The 20801-nt window shown below is 42.5% G+C and overlaps 1 protein-coding gene across 7 annotated transcripts in view; it reads left to right on the top strand.

The window, feature by feature from the left end:
* The window catches only part of dab1a (DAB adaptor protein 1a), a 179745-nt gene that overhangs the window by 140025 nt on the left and 18919 nt on the right, over nt 1-20801 (top strand). For all 7 annotated transcript variants that reach the window (XM_068319424.1, XM_068319423.1, XM_068319426.1 and 4 more), the window contains 2 exons: nt 13180-13319; nt 14906-15004. In XM_068319424.1, coding sequence (XP_068175525.1) covers nt 13180-13319; nt 14906-15004 — 239 coding nt within the window. The remainder of the gene's footprint in view (nt 1-13179; nt 13320-14905; nt 15005-20801) is intronic.

The raw sequence follows: 20801 nt of genomic DNA on the forward strand, positions 1-20801 counted from the left end.
GCACTTCTGCCTGAAAAGGAGCGGGAAGAAGAGAATTTATTTAATCCCACCCCAACAGGGAGTGTCAGTCTCTCTTGGGGGCGGCAGCAGCTCGGTCCACTAAGTCTTGGGCTGGTTACACAATTCTTTGCCGGCATAAAAATTGAACAGTAGGAGGTATCAGCTCACCTCCCGAGCACTGCCGAGGCGCCCCTGAGCAAGTTGCTCATTAATAGTGCACCGCGTAGGAGCTTCCCGCAGCTCTACCTCGCCGTTACCTGCATGCCTACAGGCCCCCTGTGTATGTGTGTGTGTATTTGTGTGTGTGTGGATCACCCTGCATGCACACAGTGTATGGTGCTGTTAGTTAGTCCCTAAGGATGGAATGAAGAACGAGCACTGAAGCAGGTCTGGTAGAACGTGATCCAGCTGCAGACGGCCTGCGTGATGAAACCTCAGTGTCAACATAACCATGAGCCCACAGAGGAGTGCAGTGACTGACCGATGCCCTCTGCTGCTCACATCACCACTTTTTGAAGTACAGCAGCATAAAAAGCATTCAGTCCAAACAGTCCCGCTCAGACTGTTGCATCACAAGGTAGTGCAGACTAAATACCTTCAGTCCTTACTGAATTAATTCTGATATTCATTGTTTCACTGACATCTGAGTAGCATATCAGCATCTTGGTTTCCGTGGTGCTGGTCATTTTTAAAAAACCTTTATCAGGCGTGGCTGAAGTGCTTTAAAGGTCGTACAGAACGTTTTTTCCTGGGTCAGTTTGTCTGCTGCCAGCAGGATGACTCCACAAGCTCAAGAAGAGGTTGAAATCTGAAACGCGTTTGTGTACTTCATCCTTTTTGTGGAGAGAACCCAATGCATTTGTGTGATTAAGGACCTGCTGAGGCCAAAGCTGGAGGACAAGAACAATCGATCACATGTCAGCAGCTGTTTTTACCTGACACCGCCAGATCCATTTGATTCATAATAGTAAATGGACTTTATTTATGTGGTGTATTTCTAGTCTGACTGACTGGTTTTGATGCCACTTAGGTTGTCAGAGATTAGGGTGATTGTAGAACAGATGCTAATTACTTTGAGAGCCCTAAAGAGGATACAAGGCATTCGTTCAGAAAAAAAGTTGGAGAGTGTAATAGTAGTTTGTGAGAAGCACCCCTTCAAGTTTAAATTGGTTAATCTAGCCCAAATAAATTTGTTCAGTAAACAAGTACAGATGTTTCAACATATAGCTTTCAGAGCCCGAGAAGTCACTTTGGGTATCCCATTGGGAAACATCATCACTATGCGGGTTTTTGGTTGTGTCCTGGCTGGACTTATACCACAGGGACTATTTTATCAAAGAGCAAGACTCACCTTCATGACCATGGAGGCTAAATACCAAAAACAAATATGAGTCTTAAACACATCTTGTGTTCCTGGGGGCTTTTATGAGGTTCCTTATGATCTTAAAGAAATCCTACTCACACACATTGTAGACAAGGATAAGACTGAGTACAAAGGCATGCAGGATTTTTTAAGTCTCTTTAGACAGATGCTGCAGTTAGACCCTAAAGACAGAATCACACCCAGTCAAGCCTTAAATCACGATTTCATCGCAATGAATCACTTGCCAAGAGACATCAGTAACGAGTATGTGAAATCACCCATAGAGATCATAGACGACTGCCAGTCGGAGCCACCGCTTGTGGGATTCTGACCCTCTGTCTCAGATGGCTTTAGATGAAGCTACCGATACAGAGACTGATGACAGAATTGGCACTAATAAGACAACTTTCTATAACTAGCCAATAACCAAACTGATGCTTACGAAAAATGACCTGGCAGATGATCCTGTTATCCGTGGACAACCAGCTGTGTCCACATTGGATGAAACATTACTTCTAAGGACGACAAGACCAAGACCAATCATGACGGTGATGGTGTCACTCCATCCACTTGCATTGATAATGAACACACAGATAAGTCAAAAGAAGCCACTGGTCCTGGTGCTGACAGAACATTGAAACAACAATGCGTACACAACCATTTTTTCTCAACCCACATGACTAAACGACATGCAGGGAAAAAAAAGACCTATTATTACACCAGACGGAGTAGCTCTGTGTTAGAAATAAATATCAATTCGATAATATTAATTGCCAAAATGCATTCAAGAATATTGTCAATTTTCATCTCAATCATTTTTAATCTCTTCAAATCCATTTTGCTGAACAAAATGACTGAATTGAATAGGTCAGGTATATCATCAGTATATTATACATTCTTTTCCGTGCTATTAAAAAACGCTCAGTATGCAACAGCACAGCAGTAGAGCACTGGTATGGAAGTTAATTGCATATTGTAGCCGAGCATGTGTATGAATGTGTGTGTTCAGGTATGAAGATTATCTTTATCTATTAAAGATGACAAATATATAAAACCTGCCAAGCTCACCCTGCTGGTTCAGGTAAGCTCATGCTGCTAACAGCAGCTAACAGAGCTGTCTGAATAAACTGACTGCTGCTACCTTGATGCTGTTCAGACAAAAGTACCAGTCTGTAAACAATGTGTGCATTCAACAGCCTTGGTTTTATGTGTGACTGACTGTGTTGAGTGTGTGTTTTGTGTCCTCTGATGGGGGTTCTCTGGTGTGTTTTTACTCAGGGTGATCATCGCAGATGAAAACTCCAGGAATCTGTTTTTCTCCTACGAATTACATGTACAAAACGTACAACTTAGATGAATTGGCCTGCACCAAATTGTCCATAGGTGTGAGTGTGATCGTGTGTGTTTGTTTTTTCGTGTGGCCCCATGACAAGCCAGCATCTCATCTGGGGTGTACCCTGCCTTTTGCCCGTAGCTGACTGGGATTGGCTCCAGCAGACCAGCGCCATGGGGGGGGGGCAAGCGGCTATAGATGACACGATTGTGATTGTCTCTACAAGAAAATGGATGGATGGATATTTATCAAAGGGAAAGACATTTTTATTATTCTTCATCATTAATAAAACATTGAATTGACGGTCTGCCAGCACAAACTGTTGTAAGTGAATGTCAATTAGAACAGAGCCAAATTATGATTTGTGAAGAGTCCAACAACTAATTATAGTTTAGGCTCTTCTTTTAACTTTTACATCTCAGTTTGTAATAAACTATAATGAACCTTGGACGCCAAACTCTCGGGAATATTTGAATCCTATTTCGTCAAGGGAGCAAGTCCTTTTGGCATTATAACTCAGAACTTGAACAACACTGCTTATTATTAAATTAAGTAATTAACATAATTATATTACAAGATATTGTATGATAAAACTTTAATCTGTTACAGCAGGCTTAATGAACGTACTGGCCTGGTAAGATGGCAGAGACACCAGTTTTATTTTAATCTAGCACCTTGAGATATGAGGTTTTTTGAGATATGAGCCATTGCTGTGTCCCAATTTATATTCTTTCTACATTATGGGTTCAAGTCCTTTCTGTACAGAGTTTCTTTGTTTTCCCTTTGTCTGCGTGCATTTTCTCCAAGTTCTTGGTTTTTCTCCAAAAACATGCACATGTGGAATTATTTACATTAATTGTAGTTAAAAATGAAGTTTTTGGAGTTGTTTGTTGGTTCTTATTGTTACTGCCTTTTTCAGTGGTCATACGGGTTAAGGTTAGGGTTAAAAGAAAAACCTCTGTGCAAACCAGTCATATTTTTGGGATTTATTGCCTGCTTTGACCAACAGATGGTGTTTTTTCTCTTTCTATGTGCGGTATTGTATTCATAATGTCATTAAACGTTCAAATAAAGCAGCCACTGATGTGTGTCTATCTTTCATGATGTGGCACACAATATGATTACGAGTCATAATAACTTTCACCGCTGTCGACACACACTCAGTCAACAGTCGTCCCAACTCGGAGCCATCATGGCTCTCCCACAAAGGGATTTGGCTGAGGATGTGTTGGGGTGTATCTACAGTGTAGCTGGCAGCCAACAGCATGAAAAGAGCAGTTAAGGGTTATAGCTGCGCAGCTGTTAGCCCCCGTGTGTGTGGATGCGTGCGTGTGCGTTTGCTCGTCTCTGGTGTGCGATTAGCAAACACATTATCTTCTTCGTGTGGATTTCATGCACACATCCAGTCTATCTGGCACAATCACCACAGACATTTACTCCGATATCTTTCCCTGGGGAATCTTAGAGCACAAACAATGGAGTTTTGAGTGTGTGTGCATGTGTGTGTGTGTGTGTGTGTGTGCTTTCTATGAGAGGTAATCAGATCTGTTCCCTCCAATCAGACAGAGATTGAATTGAATTGGTCGTCTGCTGTTGTGGTTGTCAGTGGAGCCCAACAGTGGATGCAGGACGTTGGGAGACAAAATGACTCTCATTCACACATAGCAGCACACACTTCCCAAATGTGGCCTTTCCATCTCAACAACTACGTTTAGAGATAACTGCCTTGTCGCTGTCCTCTCACGCTATCTGCTGCCCCTCTCTCCCATCAGTTTACTCCTGGAAAATTAGCAAACTGTCCATCCTGCTGTCTTCTCTTCTCACCAGTCTGTGCATTTATTTATACAGCATGATAATCACTTAGCATGGCAGCTAACTGTGGTGTGATATAATCAATGCTATTCCCTGGCAGGCATCAGCATACCACTGACACATCTTTCTTTTGTGATGCACCACCAATGACTTACTCATCTCTTTTTCTTAACTGTTAAAAAAAATAAACATTCATTGAAGTACGACCAAAGACAATTAACATTAGAAGCATAAAAAAGCCTTTTAGTTTCTGTCTTAAGGTCTGTATGTGTGTCTGAGGGGGTGTTGTTCAGCTTAAACCTCCCCTCCACGCTAGTTGGTGAAATTTTGCTCAAAGCATCACTAAGTATGGTCTCCATAGCAACAGTTTGCTCCCTGCTTATCATTTGGCACCAAAGAATAAGTTCCCAGTGTCACACACATGCTCAGAAAGAGCTCACTTGTCTCTCCCGCTGTGCCGGTTCAAGGACTGAGGATTGAAGGGACAATCTCCATTTGTTAGACGTTGACAAGCTTTTTATTTTCTTCCATTCTATTTTTCCACAAAACAATATCTGAACTTTCAGGGCAAAGCTCTTCACAGTCACAACAGTTATAGCTTTCTATAGTTATCGGAAATGAACTGAAAACACAAACGTCTAATAGATTTTTTTCCTCGAATAGTTGGACAGAGAAATAGGAAGCAAAGAAATGAAGAAAAGATTAGAAAAAGGTTTGTTGGGGACAAAGAGAAAAGGAGCGACAAATAGGAGTACGGGAAGCAGAGGAAATTACAGGAAACATGAACATTTAAAAAACCTTTACTAAACTAAGAAAAAGAAAAACTATCCGAGTAGTCTACAGTAGTATTTCAGCTTTATGGGCTGAATCTTCTGCTTGTCCCACTTATGAGCAGACAGCTTTCTAAAACATTGTGTGATTAAAGAATGTTGTATAAAAACTGATCCTTCCTCAGGATTTAGAAATATTATTCATTCAGATTATTCATTTTTTTACTAACAGCGGTGATGATGGGATAGTGGAAGAACTAGACACGTCAAGAAATACTCCCATCAGATACTCTCCCTTCAACTTCCGGTTTTCCTTTTTCCTTCCTGTCCTGAAGTCCCTCTCTCCCAGGACCCCGGCTGACGGAAGAGCTTAGGAAACAAAAACCTGACAGAAACACATTTCAGTGTGTGTGTGTGTGTGTGTGTGTGTGTGTGTGTGTGTGTGTCCACCCTTAGAGCAAAAAGAAAGAAAACACCATAACAAATACACACAGGATGTTCCCTTTGTTACTGACACCCTTTACCTTGTAATTAAAGCCGGGGCAAGAAATAGGCTTTACCCCCAAGAGTCTTACAAAGACAAAGGGATGCTGGGAGATTGGATGGAGGTGAGCGACTGGGTAATAGGAGTGAGGATTTGCCTCCTGCTAGCAGAGGTAGTGTTGGCTTCATATTTAATGGGGATTGGATGATTAGGTCACCTTATGCCTGTGTAGAATGTGCTGCGTTGGATGTCCTCTCCTAGAAACAGGACTGTTGCCATCCACATGATCAGAGTTCCATTTAGATGTTAGTCCTAATCAACAAGGTGCTGTACAAATAGTTCAGGTTGCTAACATTGCCTGAGAGCTTTTTCCACATGACAGAACACATCTTGTTATAGTGAAAATAGACTTTGAATTAACTTAACACAAGCACTCTGCGAATACAAATACTGTGAGCTCTGCTGTTTGGCAAAGCATTTCCTGAAATTCATTTTCCCTGCATACCAGTAAGTCAGCAATAAAGTCAGTTTGTGCAATGATAGTCATTTCCATTTGCATAATTCCAAATTACCACAAAAGTAATCTCAAGACTCATTCTTAGAACAACAGGTTTAGACTGACAGAGACTCCATAATCTCCCAAGAGGGAGCAGAAAGAGGAAGATGGGGGATGGATGGGGGAAAACAAGGAGTCAGGAACAGGGACTCGTGTGCAACCACAATGCAAAGTGAATGCAGTGAAATGTAACGAACACTAAAATCCTCATTGCTCCTGTGTGTGTGTGTATGTGTGTGTTTGAGTGCATTCAAGACAATAAATGTTGTACAGGTCAAAAGTGAAGCGTCGATGTGGTGGAGGTGAGTCTCACTGAAGGATAACTAACCAGTGATACTAGTTAAACAGTTCACTTGAGGCATTTTGTCCATCACTACAGTTAATGTTGAGAGGCAACATCATGACGGAGTGTGAATCAACTATGCATGTAGTCATATTTTAGCTAAAAATTAGCAGAGTAAAGCAACACACAGCGCTGTTGCCTCACAGCAAGAAGGTCATGGGTTCAAATGGGACATTTCTGTGAGAAAATTCCATGTTCTCCCCGTGTCTTCATTTGTTCTCTCTGGGTTCATACCCTGCCTACTGCTCAGTGTGAGCTGGGATGGACTCTAGCCCCCATGACCCTAAACAGGATGAGCGATTGAGTGAAATGAATGAATGATTGAATTAGCACAGCTTTACAATTCACTGCAAAGCCATTGTGATGCTCCCTCCCTGACACAAATAACAATGATGAGAGAGCACATCTGTCAACTTTATTTTATCCTTCTTTTTCTCAAACACTCACATTTGCAGACAATTGGAAGATTTCAAAAACTCGTTTAATCATGAGTCTAACAAGTCTGTCAGACAGTGGTGGTCCTTTTTTTTTTGTCCTGGTGTCTAATTCTTTGGTTAGAAAATCCCAGACTTCTACATTTGATAAAAAACCCTAACATTATTTATTTATCATGTGATTAGGTACAGTATGTTAGTGACGTTTTAAACAATGAGCTTCATAGAGGTCAATGGGTCTGCACAGAACTACATTTAAACATCCATTTTGAATGTAATTTGTGATTTTAAAAAAGTATCCAACTGCATCTTTATTCATCCTACTTGCCTACAAGAACATGCAGTACTTTCTGTATCTCATGTGTCTGTACTGTCAGATGCTTTAAAGTCATTTAAAGAAGTCTGTCTTTTTCAACTCCCACCACACAACGTCAAAAGATTTCTTTATTTGCTTTTCTCAAAAGTGACCTTGATGTAGGGTGTGGGTGTTTTGGAGTGTGAGTGTTTTGATGGTGGTGAGGGGTGGGGGTGAGTGGGGTTGGTGGTGGTGGGGGGATCCTAAATGGGCAGTGTGTTGAGTCTGTCCCTGATGTATTTTCGGCTCTAATATATTTTTCTGCTACAGAGGATTGCTGGATGCCTCAAGACACACATGCATGCACCCACACTTTGATGCACAGACAGCTCAGGTCTTGGCTGTGCCCCCGTCCTGCGGGTCAGAGCAGCAAGTGGCGGGTAGATGCAGCCGGGGAGAAAGGGAAAAAGAAATAGAAAATAGAGAGAATAGGAATGTTGGAATGAGAAGACTAAAAGGTCAAGAACGGAAAAATTACACCTCCACAGCTCTTTGAGATTGTCTAGAAGTCTAACCTTTGTTTGAATCGACTCAAAAGCCTTTTCATTTCCTTTCTTTCTTCTAACATCCCTGTTAAATTACTGATGTTGATCAGACAGATAAATGGTATAACCCGCAGGCAGAACTAAATTCATCTTAATGTTAACCTCACATGATTTAACAAACAGCTTGAGCTCAGAAAACAGCATACAACGGCAGTCGTGTCGCAAATGAGGAAAAAATTCAGTTAAGACACAACATTCACTTACTTAATGAGTGACAACAGTAATTCATCATCCTGTTTAACACTCCACATTTCACTCCTGCATGTACATACGCGTAGGATCAGAAAAGTGTGAGCTTTTGTGTGCCAAATCAATCGGTCAGAATTAACTACAGAGCTGAAGGGGAAACTTGTTGTTTTCTTGGCAGATGCTGTCTGCGGGTATAAAAGAGTCTGAGTGAGAGTGGGTATGAGTGTCTGATAGGTAAAGAAAGCACCAGAAACCCACGCACTTTCCAAAATGCACTTAGCAGCAGGGTTTAGAAGCAGGATTAATTGGAGAGTAACTGCTGTTCCCTCATGAGCATTTCTTGGGAACCATCCCAGCAGTAGTTAAGATCCTCTGGGTGCTTTTTCATCTGGAGCACAGAGAAACAAGCCCCACACTTAACCAGCTACTGCGAGCAGCGCGTGCCTGTTAGGAATTGATATTGATGTCAGCTTTTGTGGCGCTAACATCGCTGCTGGGTGTGATGCTCCTTGAAATGGGGAGCAGGATGACGGCAACTTCCTGTCACAAATGAGAAGGCCAGAGGTCTGCCTTTATTATGCACAGAGTTGCTTCATGTCTCACTTCTTCATGCCCAATGGGTTCAATTTTATGCCCTGTGTCTCTGATGTTTAATGAAATTAATGAAGTAGACTGTTATGCATTGTTGGCCTTAAACTAAAACCTCTGTGCTTCAATCTTCTGCCTGGATGATCAGCATTCATTTAATCAGACAAAAAAAATTATTACTGTACATCTACAGGTCATCTGAAACATTAAAACCAGTAGAAACACAGGAGTTTGATCAAACAAGTCAGTTTGATCAAACAATCTCTTTCCTTGCTTTCCGGAGCAAGGAAAGAGATTGTTTGATCAAACACATGTCAAGAAAATAAGATCGTAGAAAATCAGCTTTTAATCAGTAAATGATTTTGGATTGCATCGACATAGTTGAGAAAAACAAGGAAGACAATCAGAGAAATTTTAAGATGAAATGAACGTGATCAATGAGTCGTTTGGTGAAGCGGTGAACCAGCTTGGATCACATGAACGACATGAAGTCTTTGAAAGGACTTCCAGGTTCTGTTACCACTGGTGCATCAGAGGCAGTCTTCTGAACAATGGGATGCCACGGCCTTACTGCATGCATCACTCTTGTGTTTTCAGCATAATAAGTATTCAGGGGTGGGGCTGGACGAGCTGTACCTGTAGCTGGTTGCAGAATTGTGTTTGTACGGGTGTGTGTGTGTGTGTGTGTGTGTGTGTGTGTGTGTGTGTGTGTGTGTGTGTGTGTGTGTGTGTGTGTGTGTCTGTGTCTGTGTGTCTGTGTCAGAGTGAATTGAGTCAGGGGGGTTCTCCCTGTCATAACGCTCTAATCCTGACTGACATTTATCCAACTGGGACGTGGCTCACTCATCTATCCATCAGGTTCTCTTTCTCCTTTGCTCTTGGCTTTATGTCATTCCCTCCCTCATTGCTTGTTTCTTTAGATAAACAGTCAAACCAACTCTGCATACTAAATACACACACACACACACACACACACACACACACACACACACACACACACACACACACACACACACACACACACACACACACACACACACACTCACACACCCTGTAAGTTATTAACATCTCTACTGTCACCCAGAGAACTAAATTCAAGATATTATGGCTCTCTTGTGCTACTGTGGTGTTTCTGCGTGTATGTGTGTGTGTGTGTGTGTGTGTGTGTGTGTGTGTGTGTGTGTGTGTGTGTGTGTGTGTGTGTGTGTGTGTGTGTGTGTGTGTGCAGTCATGACAGATGAAATGGAAGATTCTTTCATTAGTTGTTTTTGAAGCTCAGTGGGGTCACAGCAGTACCAGACATTTAATTACAGCAGACTGAATGTGTCCCCTGCTGACGTGCACTACCACACACACACACACACACACACACACACATACACACACACACACACACACACACACACACACACACACACACACACACTGTGTCTTTTCAACTCGTGAGGAGGTCTTTCATGGAACATGCTCCCAAAAAGGTAATAATCTGAGCCGCTCAGCGGGAGAAGTAAACCCTCGACACCCTTTACCTTCTCCTCTCTTTTTTTCCACTGTTGGCCTTTTTCAGCTCCTCCCTCTCCCTCTCTCTCCCTCTCTCTCTCTGTCTCTCCCTCTCCTCTCTCTCTCTCTCTCTCTCTGTCTCTCTCTCTCTCTCTCTCTCTCTCTCTCTGTCTCTCTCTCTCTCTCTCTCTCTCTCTCTCTCTCTCTCCGTATATCCACTACAGCAGCAGTAATGGTGATGGATGCAGATAGAGGGAGCAAGTCTTAAATGTCAAACTCAAATGCAAAACTGCTGTTCCGGCGAGGCAAAAGCAGCTGGACATCTCTGGTTTTATTTACACACTCATTTGCATTTGTGAATCACGCATTAAGATAAATCGATTGTCCATCATCATCATCATCATCATCATCATCAACACCATCATCCTGATAGGAACATTCACGATAGCCACAACACAAAAGACAGACTGAAATTGATGAATTAGAAACATCTTCTCCGTTGTTTTCACCTGAGAAGTGACCCTCAGATTAATTGTTGTCACGTTGATAGTGAGGTTAGCCAGTATGTCTGTGTGTGGTTACTCCCTGAAGAGTATTATCATGGGGAATAATGGAAGGAAGATAGAAAGTGACTGAAAAACCGTGAACAATGCACAGTTTAAATTGAAAATCCAACTCGAAAATGTTTTTGGAAGAGGGGAATAAGTTCAATACGTCTGGCAGACGTTAGACATGCATTGTTCCCTTGAGAACTCCTCAGGCCACCTGTAATGTTCTTTGGTTTCAACATGAAAAAACCCGACTTAGTTTAATGAGTTAACGTTAGCAGTGAGATTTAAAGCCGTGTTGTGACAGGCTAGCTTCTGTTCGGATTCAGCAGATATATGAGTGTACGTTTACACAAAGCATCTGTGGCATGTTTCATGTTATTCATGTGGAGTGAAGAGATGGTGAGTTAATGGGGGGTTTTATAATCGCTGCTGACTCTTGCTATAATGCAGTTGTTTATGCGTCTACTCGCCTCTGTGCACATTTCATGGGACCATTTTAAGTTTAATGAAGGCAATATTTAAATGTCTTCAATTGTTCTTGCATTACAGAGGGGGGAAAAAAAATCCCCCAGTGGTTTAATCTCTTAGTCTCATCTCCATGTCTGTGTAGGTTCTCAGTTATCCAGGTCATGGTCATCCAAGAGGCTTCAGTCAGAGCTGACGAAGCCTCTTGGATGAGAGGCGAAACGCTTTCAAGAAACTTCCTTAAAGTCCATTGGATTGATTTAAACAGCTTTTGGATTACTCTCATCTCAACCCAACTGAGACCTGACACAATAGAAAGATGTTTTTTAGCCTCTCCAAAAATAAGGCCAGATGTTCTTCAGTTCTTTGTCTCTGAAGACTGGAGCATGCAGTCATCATTTACTTCAAGCAGGACTGGAATGGACTTTCTCCTGTTCAGTGATTCAGTAGAATTAGTTCATTCGCACCGTTTGTGTGTGTGTGTGTGTGTGTGTGTGTATTTATTTTTTTTGATCAATGAGGAAAAGACTCTTTCTCTTTGATGACGCACTCATCTTTCCTTCAGATAGAATGCATTTTAACAACTAATGATTTTTACAAACATTTTTTCCGTCACAACTTCCAAGACGTCCTATTTTTGGTTTAAACTGGTCGAGGTGAATTCCAGTCCTCTGTGACCTGTTATGTCTTTGATAGTGAGGCATTTTCTAGTCTTTACTGCCTTGAAACATTTGCCACCTTGCACACAGGTACATGTGATGGAATTCAGATGAAGGGTTTATAATGATCAGAATTGTGTGTGTTCGTGTCTCTGCCAGCAGACCACCATGAGAAAGGTGAAGGGTTTATTCTCCACAAGGATGATCCGTTGGAGCTATAATACAGTATGGTTCTCTCACCTGTGGTTTAAGGCCTTATTCCTACTTTACTGCAATGCTGTAGGGACTCTCTGAATGGAGAGAGTGTGAAAGAACAAGGAAAGGAGGAGTGGGGGCTCTCCATCACTCTGACTATGACCTTCCAAGAGTCACGCTGTTATAGAGTACAGAACTAATGCCTCAATATATTATCTGAATATGCTGCATTATCATTATGCCTTTCCCTCTCACTATCGCTCTTGCGGTCTTTTACTTACACTCACACACACACACACACACACACACACACACGCTCAGAAACACAATGCAGAGATGTTCACAGATGCAGGAGCATTTCCCTCTACTATATTTGATGATGAAATGTTGGCGCACTGCAGGTCAAAGATAGGGGAACGATGGAGAAACAGTCGCAGACAGAAAGTGGGTTTTGCTCCTGTGAGCTCCTGTTCACTCCCTTTGCTTTCACTGGTTGTTGTGTCACGTCAGGAGATAACGTACAGACTTCCTGGAATAGAACAAGGTCAACACACACACACACACACACACACACACACACACACACACATACTCACACACACACAATTCACCAAGGCTCATGAATCTACATGGACAATAGTGACAATCTCGCTCACAATAGAGGGTGAGGAGTGAGGCAAGGCTGAGGGCGACGGAGATAAGAGCAGCATGTCACTCTATTATTTTAGGGGGAAAATGGCCCCAGAGGAGAAAGATTACAGTTTGAACTGTAACTCTGGATTTCAGTGTTTCTAATATCCGGGTATATCGACTGGTGTCATCCATACGCTCTGACTTAATCACCTAATAAGACAGGAGGAACATCGGAGGCTTTGACCTACACTGAGGCTGCTTTTTGCCTCAGGTTACTGCCGAAGTCCTTTGTGATCGGTGTGATTGATGATCCTGAGGTAATAGCACTGGTCTGAGGTAGATGGAGGTCCTTGACTGAAAGATGTACTGTAGACTTGAGTGTGTGTGATTGTGTGTGTCTGCAGGGCAGGATCGAAGTGAGGCGGCTCTCATCAGGCGTTTTAAGGGCGATGGCGTCCGCTACAAGGCCAAGCTCATCGGCTTGGACGAGGTCACCGCCGCCCGAGGAGACAAACTCTGCCAGGACTCGATGATGAAGCTAAAGGTAGGGGAAGTCTCCACCTTTGTTTTTTTCCTTCTCTTCAGGTGTTTTAAATTTAGAGATTGTTAAAGTAGCTACAAATCCAACACAGACGTTCCACATGTTTGTCCACAGCTGCATTAATCTCTAACTTTATTACTAATACCTCATCCGTGCCAATTACACTCTCAAGCTAAACTTTTAAATATTTAAATTTGTACATCGTAGCACAGCTGTGTGCATGCATGCACAATTTGTTATATTTTTTTCTATACAATTTAGAAGAAATTTAGGGAAAATGTTTTATATTTATAGACAGACCATTTATTCACGCAAGAGGCAGTGAGGGGGTTAATCATATGGATGAGAGAGGCATCGGGGTGAATGTCTTGTTGGCAAGGACAGGAACAATTAGAGGTAGAGGTAGACAGATGGGGCAGTTAGCAGAGGAGGGAAGGCACATAGGAGGGCAATCATTTGGATGATCACTGAGAGAAAGATGATAGTGGGAAGGATGAGGAGAAACAGGCCATTTATTCAACTAATGAGCAAAGCTGAGTCAGCCAAGTATTATAACCAGAGCACGCTTATGGAAACAATTCTGTAAATGTTGCACTAGAAGTGTTCAGATGTTTCCAACATCGCTTCTTTTATATATTCTTATTATTATACACACACACACACACACACACACACACACACACACACACACACACACACACACACACACACACACACACACACACACACACACACACACACACACACACAGAAGGTATTCCACCAGTCTATGTGTAGAGGACCTTATTCACCTTTAATTGTCCTCAAACCAAACACATGGAGTCCAACACACTGTGGGAGATTTGATTTTTAAAAGTGAGAAAATTACATTTGCGTTTTGTTTGTGTAGTGAAAACTCAATCCAGCATAAGCATAAGGAGGTGAGGAGAGAACAGACAGCTCATTGATCAAACAGCCTCCCTCCTTCTCATTTATTCAGACAGGAAATCCATCAACTCCTTTTCTCTGATCTCCCCACCTCTGCATTCATTCTACTCCTCCTTCTCCTGGCTGGACTCTGATCTTCTTCTCTTCTCTTTTCTTTTCTTTTGTGACTCACCTGTGCAAACAGTGGTGGAGTGAATGCAAAAGGGAATTACACCCTTAGATACACTTGTACAGTTATAAATCAACAATGTCACTTTGTGTCCAGCGAACAGTTGTCTGGATGTCTTTTTGATGTACCTCTCTGTTTTTGCATATATTATTGATTTCCTATGTTTGCAATGCCTTTCGGCATTTTAGGAAATTAAAGTCATCCTTTACATCGGATTAAATCAAATGAGCGCATCTTCATTCTTAACATGAGATAATCGGTGGATACGTTGCTTGTGTTGCTGATTATAAAGTGGTTCCGGTATGAAACTTTTATTGATGACGTTTGAAGAGAGAAGAAAGAAAAGAACAAATATATAATTCAACCATCAAGCAGTTTACTTGTTAAATTAAACTTCCCATCACAGAACAGGTTTGTCTTTGTCCATCTTCTAACGTATGCGTTTTGTGCTGTGTGTGTGTGTGTATCTGTGTGTGTCATCCGCTGTCCCCAGGGTGTGGCTGCAGCAGGACGTTCTAAAGGAGAACACAAACAGAAGGTGTTTCTGACCGTTTCCTTCGGAGGGATCAAGATCTATGATGAGAAGTCAGGGGTAAGTGTGCCGGTGTGTGTTTGCGTCAGTGTTTTCCTCTTTTAATGAGGCATCTGCAAGAGAGGGAGGGACCCCCCCCCCCCCTGGGGAAATCAGGAGGCCCTAATTGAAACTCCAAGAACAAGTCATCAGTAGATGAGAGTACACGCTGTCCCATTGTATGCAAACAACACTGTTGTGGATCACGCTTCAGGGCGATGAGTTCACTTTTATGACATGACTTGTGTTCTGGTTGACCGATGGGCCTCTGCAGGCTTTACTCTCTGACTGGTGTCATTTCTACTGCTCTGTTTTTGGGTTGTTTTTTTAATGTATCACTAAAGTCTTGATTCCCTTTATAAATAAGTTGTGTTAAATCATGTACAGGTAATCATCTCAGTGATGTTTGTAGTGGCAGCTCTCACACTGACTTCAGACAGACCAGTCCAGAAACACAGCAGCTCTGTAGTTGTTAGATGGAGCTTTAAGCAAAGGGCAGATTGAGCCTCGCGGGTCTTTTATTTCTTACTCAAGGATCTTCTGACAGGTATTTTCCAGGTATGATCCCCCCCCCCCCCTCTGGCCATACCTGTCATAGTATCCTTGAACAGGAAATATGATACCTACAATTCTCTGGATACTTAGCACTCTGTTTGGAGGACAGCTTCAGTGAACAGGCCGTTTTGGCATCATTTCGAGTTAATAATAGGAATTTAGTGTCCCATTAAATACCAGAAACTTCACTTAGGTGATGTTTTTCGCAGCCGTCTGTGCATCTTACCATTTTCTTTTTTTTTGTTGCTGGCAATGGATCCACTAGAATTTTATCCCCTGCCACAAACTGTGAAGAGTGAATTTGTCCCATCCTTTATAATTGAATCATAGGACGCAACTTTAATTTTCTTTCCAATGTCTTTCCACAAGACTGTAAATACGCATTGGCAATATGCATTTAATTTAACAATTATATGCTTATATTGCAAAAATGTTATCTCTTTTCCAGATGACTACATCAGGTCAAGAACTCACACTCTCTCTCTTTCCTGTGTGGAATTAAGAACTGTCTTTCTTCAACGTGTTCTACCTGTTGCAGGGCGTCATGAGTGTTCTATGTTCGCTGAAACATACTGTACAGTGCGCCCTCATTACTCGCGGTTAGTGCGTTCCAGGAACGCACGCGAATAACGAATTCCACAATAGAAAGACAAACTATTTATCTTATTATGTACGGTAATTTAAACGTTTATGCACCCTCCCCATACTGATATTAAACCACCTTCTATCTGTATTACCTTTTTCCCCACACTCTCATCAACTGTTTAAAGCACTTTTGTGTCTCATGGAAGTCCGAGAATCACGTAACGTATCACACTTCCGGTTGCCGTCAGCCAATAGGATGCGCTTACGGTATCACGTGACTGCCTGACAAAAGGAAGAGGTGAAGTCGCAAGCGTTGATGTGCGATCGCGTGAGGGTGAACTGTATGTGAACGTGTATGGATATCTAGTTTTTGACTGTGCTGTGGGGATGCCAGTGGGTCTGCTGGGGGATGTGGTCTCTGGTCTGGACATAGTGGGAGCCTTATTGCTCTGCACCTGGCTGTGGTAATGTGCTAAGTCTGAGATTTACACCTCAACAGGAGCTGGATGGCGCTGACGCTGTGTGTGTTTGTACCCAGCAGTAATTCAACAGTGTAGGGTATTAGACAGGCGGGACAGCAACCCATGGCCTCCCACAGCAGCCATATTGCATGCAGCTAAACTCATCCTTCACCAATCCAATTCCTCATCCCTCTTTTTATAACCCTCATTTTTCTTTGTCTCATTCCTTCTAATGCTTCAAACTAAGCTCAGTGAAAGATGGAGGAGGGGGAGGGGGGGGGTTAAAGTAAAAAGAACCAGAGATGGATAGCAGAGAGTCAAAAAGGAAGGGAGAGTAGAGTAGACCAGACGAGAAAAAGGCAAGAAAAGGAAGGTAAGAGGATCATGAATGTGACAAAGACAGATGAAGGGAGGATAAGAGGAAGGGACAAAGACAGACGGAAACAGAGTTAGAAGGATGGAGAGGGAATCAGTGAGCATACGTCAAAGTAAAGCTCTCTATAGGGAGACCTTGTCCTTTGTCTCTGCACATTAATATTAACTAAAGAGATATGCAGTTCTCACTATGGGCCTTTCAACCACTTTTAATGGTTAAGGAATGAAAGAGAGGGGGAGACGGAGAGAAGAAAGAAAAAAGAAAGAGCGAAAGAAGGAGAGAGACAATGACTGTCGAGGTTCACGGATCCTGACAGTCTCATTCCCGTTCTGTGCATCAGTCAGCCGGATGGGCGGATGGATGTATGGGCGAACGAATGGATGGATGACTTCGCTCTTGGAGGAGGGAAGGTCGTGCAGGATGGAGGGAGGTGGCGCTTGAGATGGAGGAGAAGAAGAGGGGAAACATTAATCTGGCAGAGGACATGTGTGTCTCTCTCTCTCTTGCCTGTGTGTGTGTTTAGAGAGAGATCTCAGTCTCTCTCTAAACACACACACACACCATCATCCACACCTCTTACTGTCCATGTCAGGACCGCTGCACTACATCAGGTCAAGAACTCACGCTGAATGAGTGTCAGAGGAAGGCAGTCTGTTCACATGATGACATCACATCGAGTAGGTGAAGTCTGGACAACAGAAGTGTTTGCGTAAAAAAGGCATAGAATTTAACAGTTTAACAAATACCCTGAAGCACAAATACATATGGAAATGAGGCTGTAGTGAGGCAAAAAGGAAAGGAGGAGGAAGACGTCCGGTATTTGCTCCCAGACATCTGCATACATTCTCTCAAGATATCCTTCAGATAAACCTTCATTGTGATGAACAAGATCGGGGATTGGAAGGTCGTCAAGATCAGTTTAAGGAAAGCATGATCAACATTGAAGGGACGAACCAAGGGTCAAATGTAGATCTGATGACTGAGACGCCGGGGATTCAGGCTTTGAGAATGTTCTCTATGAAGGACACAAGAAGAAATAAAAGAAGAAAAATTTTTTTTTGAAGATATTTTTTTTCTTTAAAAACTGTTTTAGTCAGAGTTGACATCTGACTCTTTTTTTTTTCTTTTACACAGTTTTTGTAGAGGACTTGTTTGGTCCCTTGGATGTAATCCATAAGGAGGTATCTTTCAGTCCCAGATAGTCTTTGCCTCCAGTGTTCTTTTGAGCAACCCTTTTAAAAAGAGCCTATGACTTAAAAACATCTTGATGAAAAAAGGAGCCGGACCTTTTAACTTTATAATTTTGGATCCAGTTAAAAACTGTAGCATCCACTCTCAAGTTATTAACAAGCCTGAATGTATAGCTGGCCACTTCTGTCACCTGAAGTTAGGCTCATTCTTTAGGTGAAAACAACACAGCCTGCAGCCACCAATGTAAGCCCCCCCAGAAACAGTGACTGAGGCTTTGCTTGGTGTTGGACTACAAGATCTGATGGAGTGTCCATGCGATCCAAACGGTGCCAGAGCTGTAAGGCTGCACGGATATTTACTATCTGTAAGACATATGAGGAAGCAGCCAATTCCATTTTTAAAGTACTTCATGCCATCCTTTCTCCAAGTCTCTGAGGAAAAACTGGGAGGCCATCGCCGGCAGCAAGGTCTTCACTTTTGTTCCTGTTCGCCCTTGAGAAGAGATTGCAAGCAGTGTGTGGTTTAAGTTGTCGACTCGAACAACAAATCCTCCCATTTGTTGTTGAGAATCATAAAGGGTCGTCGGCGGTGAGACACGATGCGTTTCAGCATCGGTGATTCGCAAAGGAAATGGGATGGAATCAGGCTTCGTACTTATTCATGAAATACTTAAAATTTCTGACATCAGTTTTTCCCAGAATAAGGTCTACGTGCTTCAACAACGTTAAAAGCTACAGTGGTGCTGCAAACACGCACACACACACACATACACACACACACACACACACACACACACACACACACACACACACACACACACACAGATATAGATATATCCATACAGAGCCTTCACTACTGGCTGACCGTATCCAGAGGCTTCCCTCCCCTCCTCCATTCCTTCCAGTAAAATGAGCGATATCTCTGTTCAGTAGGAAGTAACTGCTGGCTGTCCACAGTCCCCCAGGGATTCTACCACTGTGTGTGTGTGTGTGTGTGTGTGTGTGTGCGTGTGTATGTGTGTGTGTGTGTGTGTGTGTGTGTGTGTGTGTGTGTGTGTGTAATTGTGTGTGTGTATCTGTGCGCGCTCGTGTATATCATTCCATCAAATTCATTTTAAAATTTAGAGTTATGCTAATGACCAAAAACGTTCCATTTTGACAAACTCCAGAACAATAGCCTGGTTCTATTATTAACTGGTAACCACTGGTTGTCTCCTCTCACTGACACACATGAGACAGCCAATAGTTACAGTAACATGGCTCCTCCTCACAGCATGGATGACGGATCCTTTTTTTGAACCAGATTTATTAATTTTCGCACATTTTTGCGACGTGATATTTCAGGAAGCTCGCCGTCTGAAGAAGGATACAGATTTATCAAATATTTTCAGGATGTTGTTAAATCATCCTGTAAATTATTGTATGGTAAAGACCACACACGACAAACTAGGTGCTGACTGTTTGTATAGGTAAATTCTTTCTACACACCGAGACATACTAGACATAAGACGGCTGACTGAAGTTATACAATCTTCTCATTCTCTGCTGTCTTTGAATCAGAGTTCCCCTTTGTCGCTCCACCACCACCCCAGAGATAATTCAATAACCTCTCCAAATGAGCTGTGTGTGTGTGTGTGTGTGTGATCTGTCTGGATTGCTTCAGAGGAGTGTTTAGCCTGGGATGTATGGAGGTGAAACTACCAACTTGCAGCTGGCACAAACAATAACAACAAGAAAACACTTTCTGTGTTCACACAACTCCAGTCCATATTAAGTCGTGCATTGTGTGTGTGTGTGTGTGTGTGTGTGTGTGTGTGTGTGTTTGCTTTGTGCGTGTTGTGAGCGAGGGCACAGATGAAGTGATCAAGCCGACAGCTTGCAGAGCTGTGATTGTCACTGATCCCCCCTCTGTCCTTGGGAAAAACACCGCCATCTGCCACGGGCCATGCCAGCTTGGCTCTCCTCACCCAGGCTAAACTAGAGAGGGCAGGGGAGCTAGAAACACTTTAATAGGGGGTACAGGGTCTCTGTGTAGGGATTTGTTTCTGTTAGTACGCTACGGGGGGAGGCGGGGGGCATGGGAATCTTTTGTGCTTTGGAAAAGACTTTGGAATTTGTGCTTTGGAATTTGAGGAGGTTTTGTGTCTGTGTGTAACACAGAGGGTATTCATGGCCCCGACCTTTTCAGTCTAGCTAGTTTTTGTACAGATGAAATTGAATATTTTAACATTAAATCCGTCCATTCGTCTTCTAGTAGAGGAGACGACTGTAATCGTCTCGTCTACAGTCGCTTTTCCACTTTGCAGGTGACGGGTGTTGCTGAAGCCTGTCTCATTAGGATTAGGGGTGAGAGGTGGGGTACACGCCCGATGTGTCACCAGTGCATTGTGGTCATATTACATATTCAAGTATTAATTGATATTCAAGTCATTCTTGAAAAGCCATTTACAACATCACTTTTATCATATACAGCATTTGTTGAAGAGAAGTAAATGCTTTAGTCAAAGCTAGAAAATATAAAGTAGAACATCCCTTTTTTCCGGTTTTATACCAAATACATATGGATAAGTTCTGGTGTTTTAAAATCTGTGCCCTTAGTTTGACAGGTTTAGTGTGTAAGTGGGGCGGCGCAGTGGGTAGAGCAGGAAGTC

This window comes from Antennarius striatus, chromosome 7, assembly GCF_040054535.1.
Source record: "Antennarius striatus isolate MH-2024 chromosome 7, ASM4005453v1, whole genome shotgun sequence".
In the NCBI taxonomy this organism is placed as follows: domain Eukaryota; kingdom Metazoa; phylum Chordata; class Actinopteri; order Lophiiformes; family Antennariidae; genus Antennarius; species Antennarius striatus.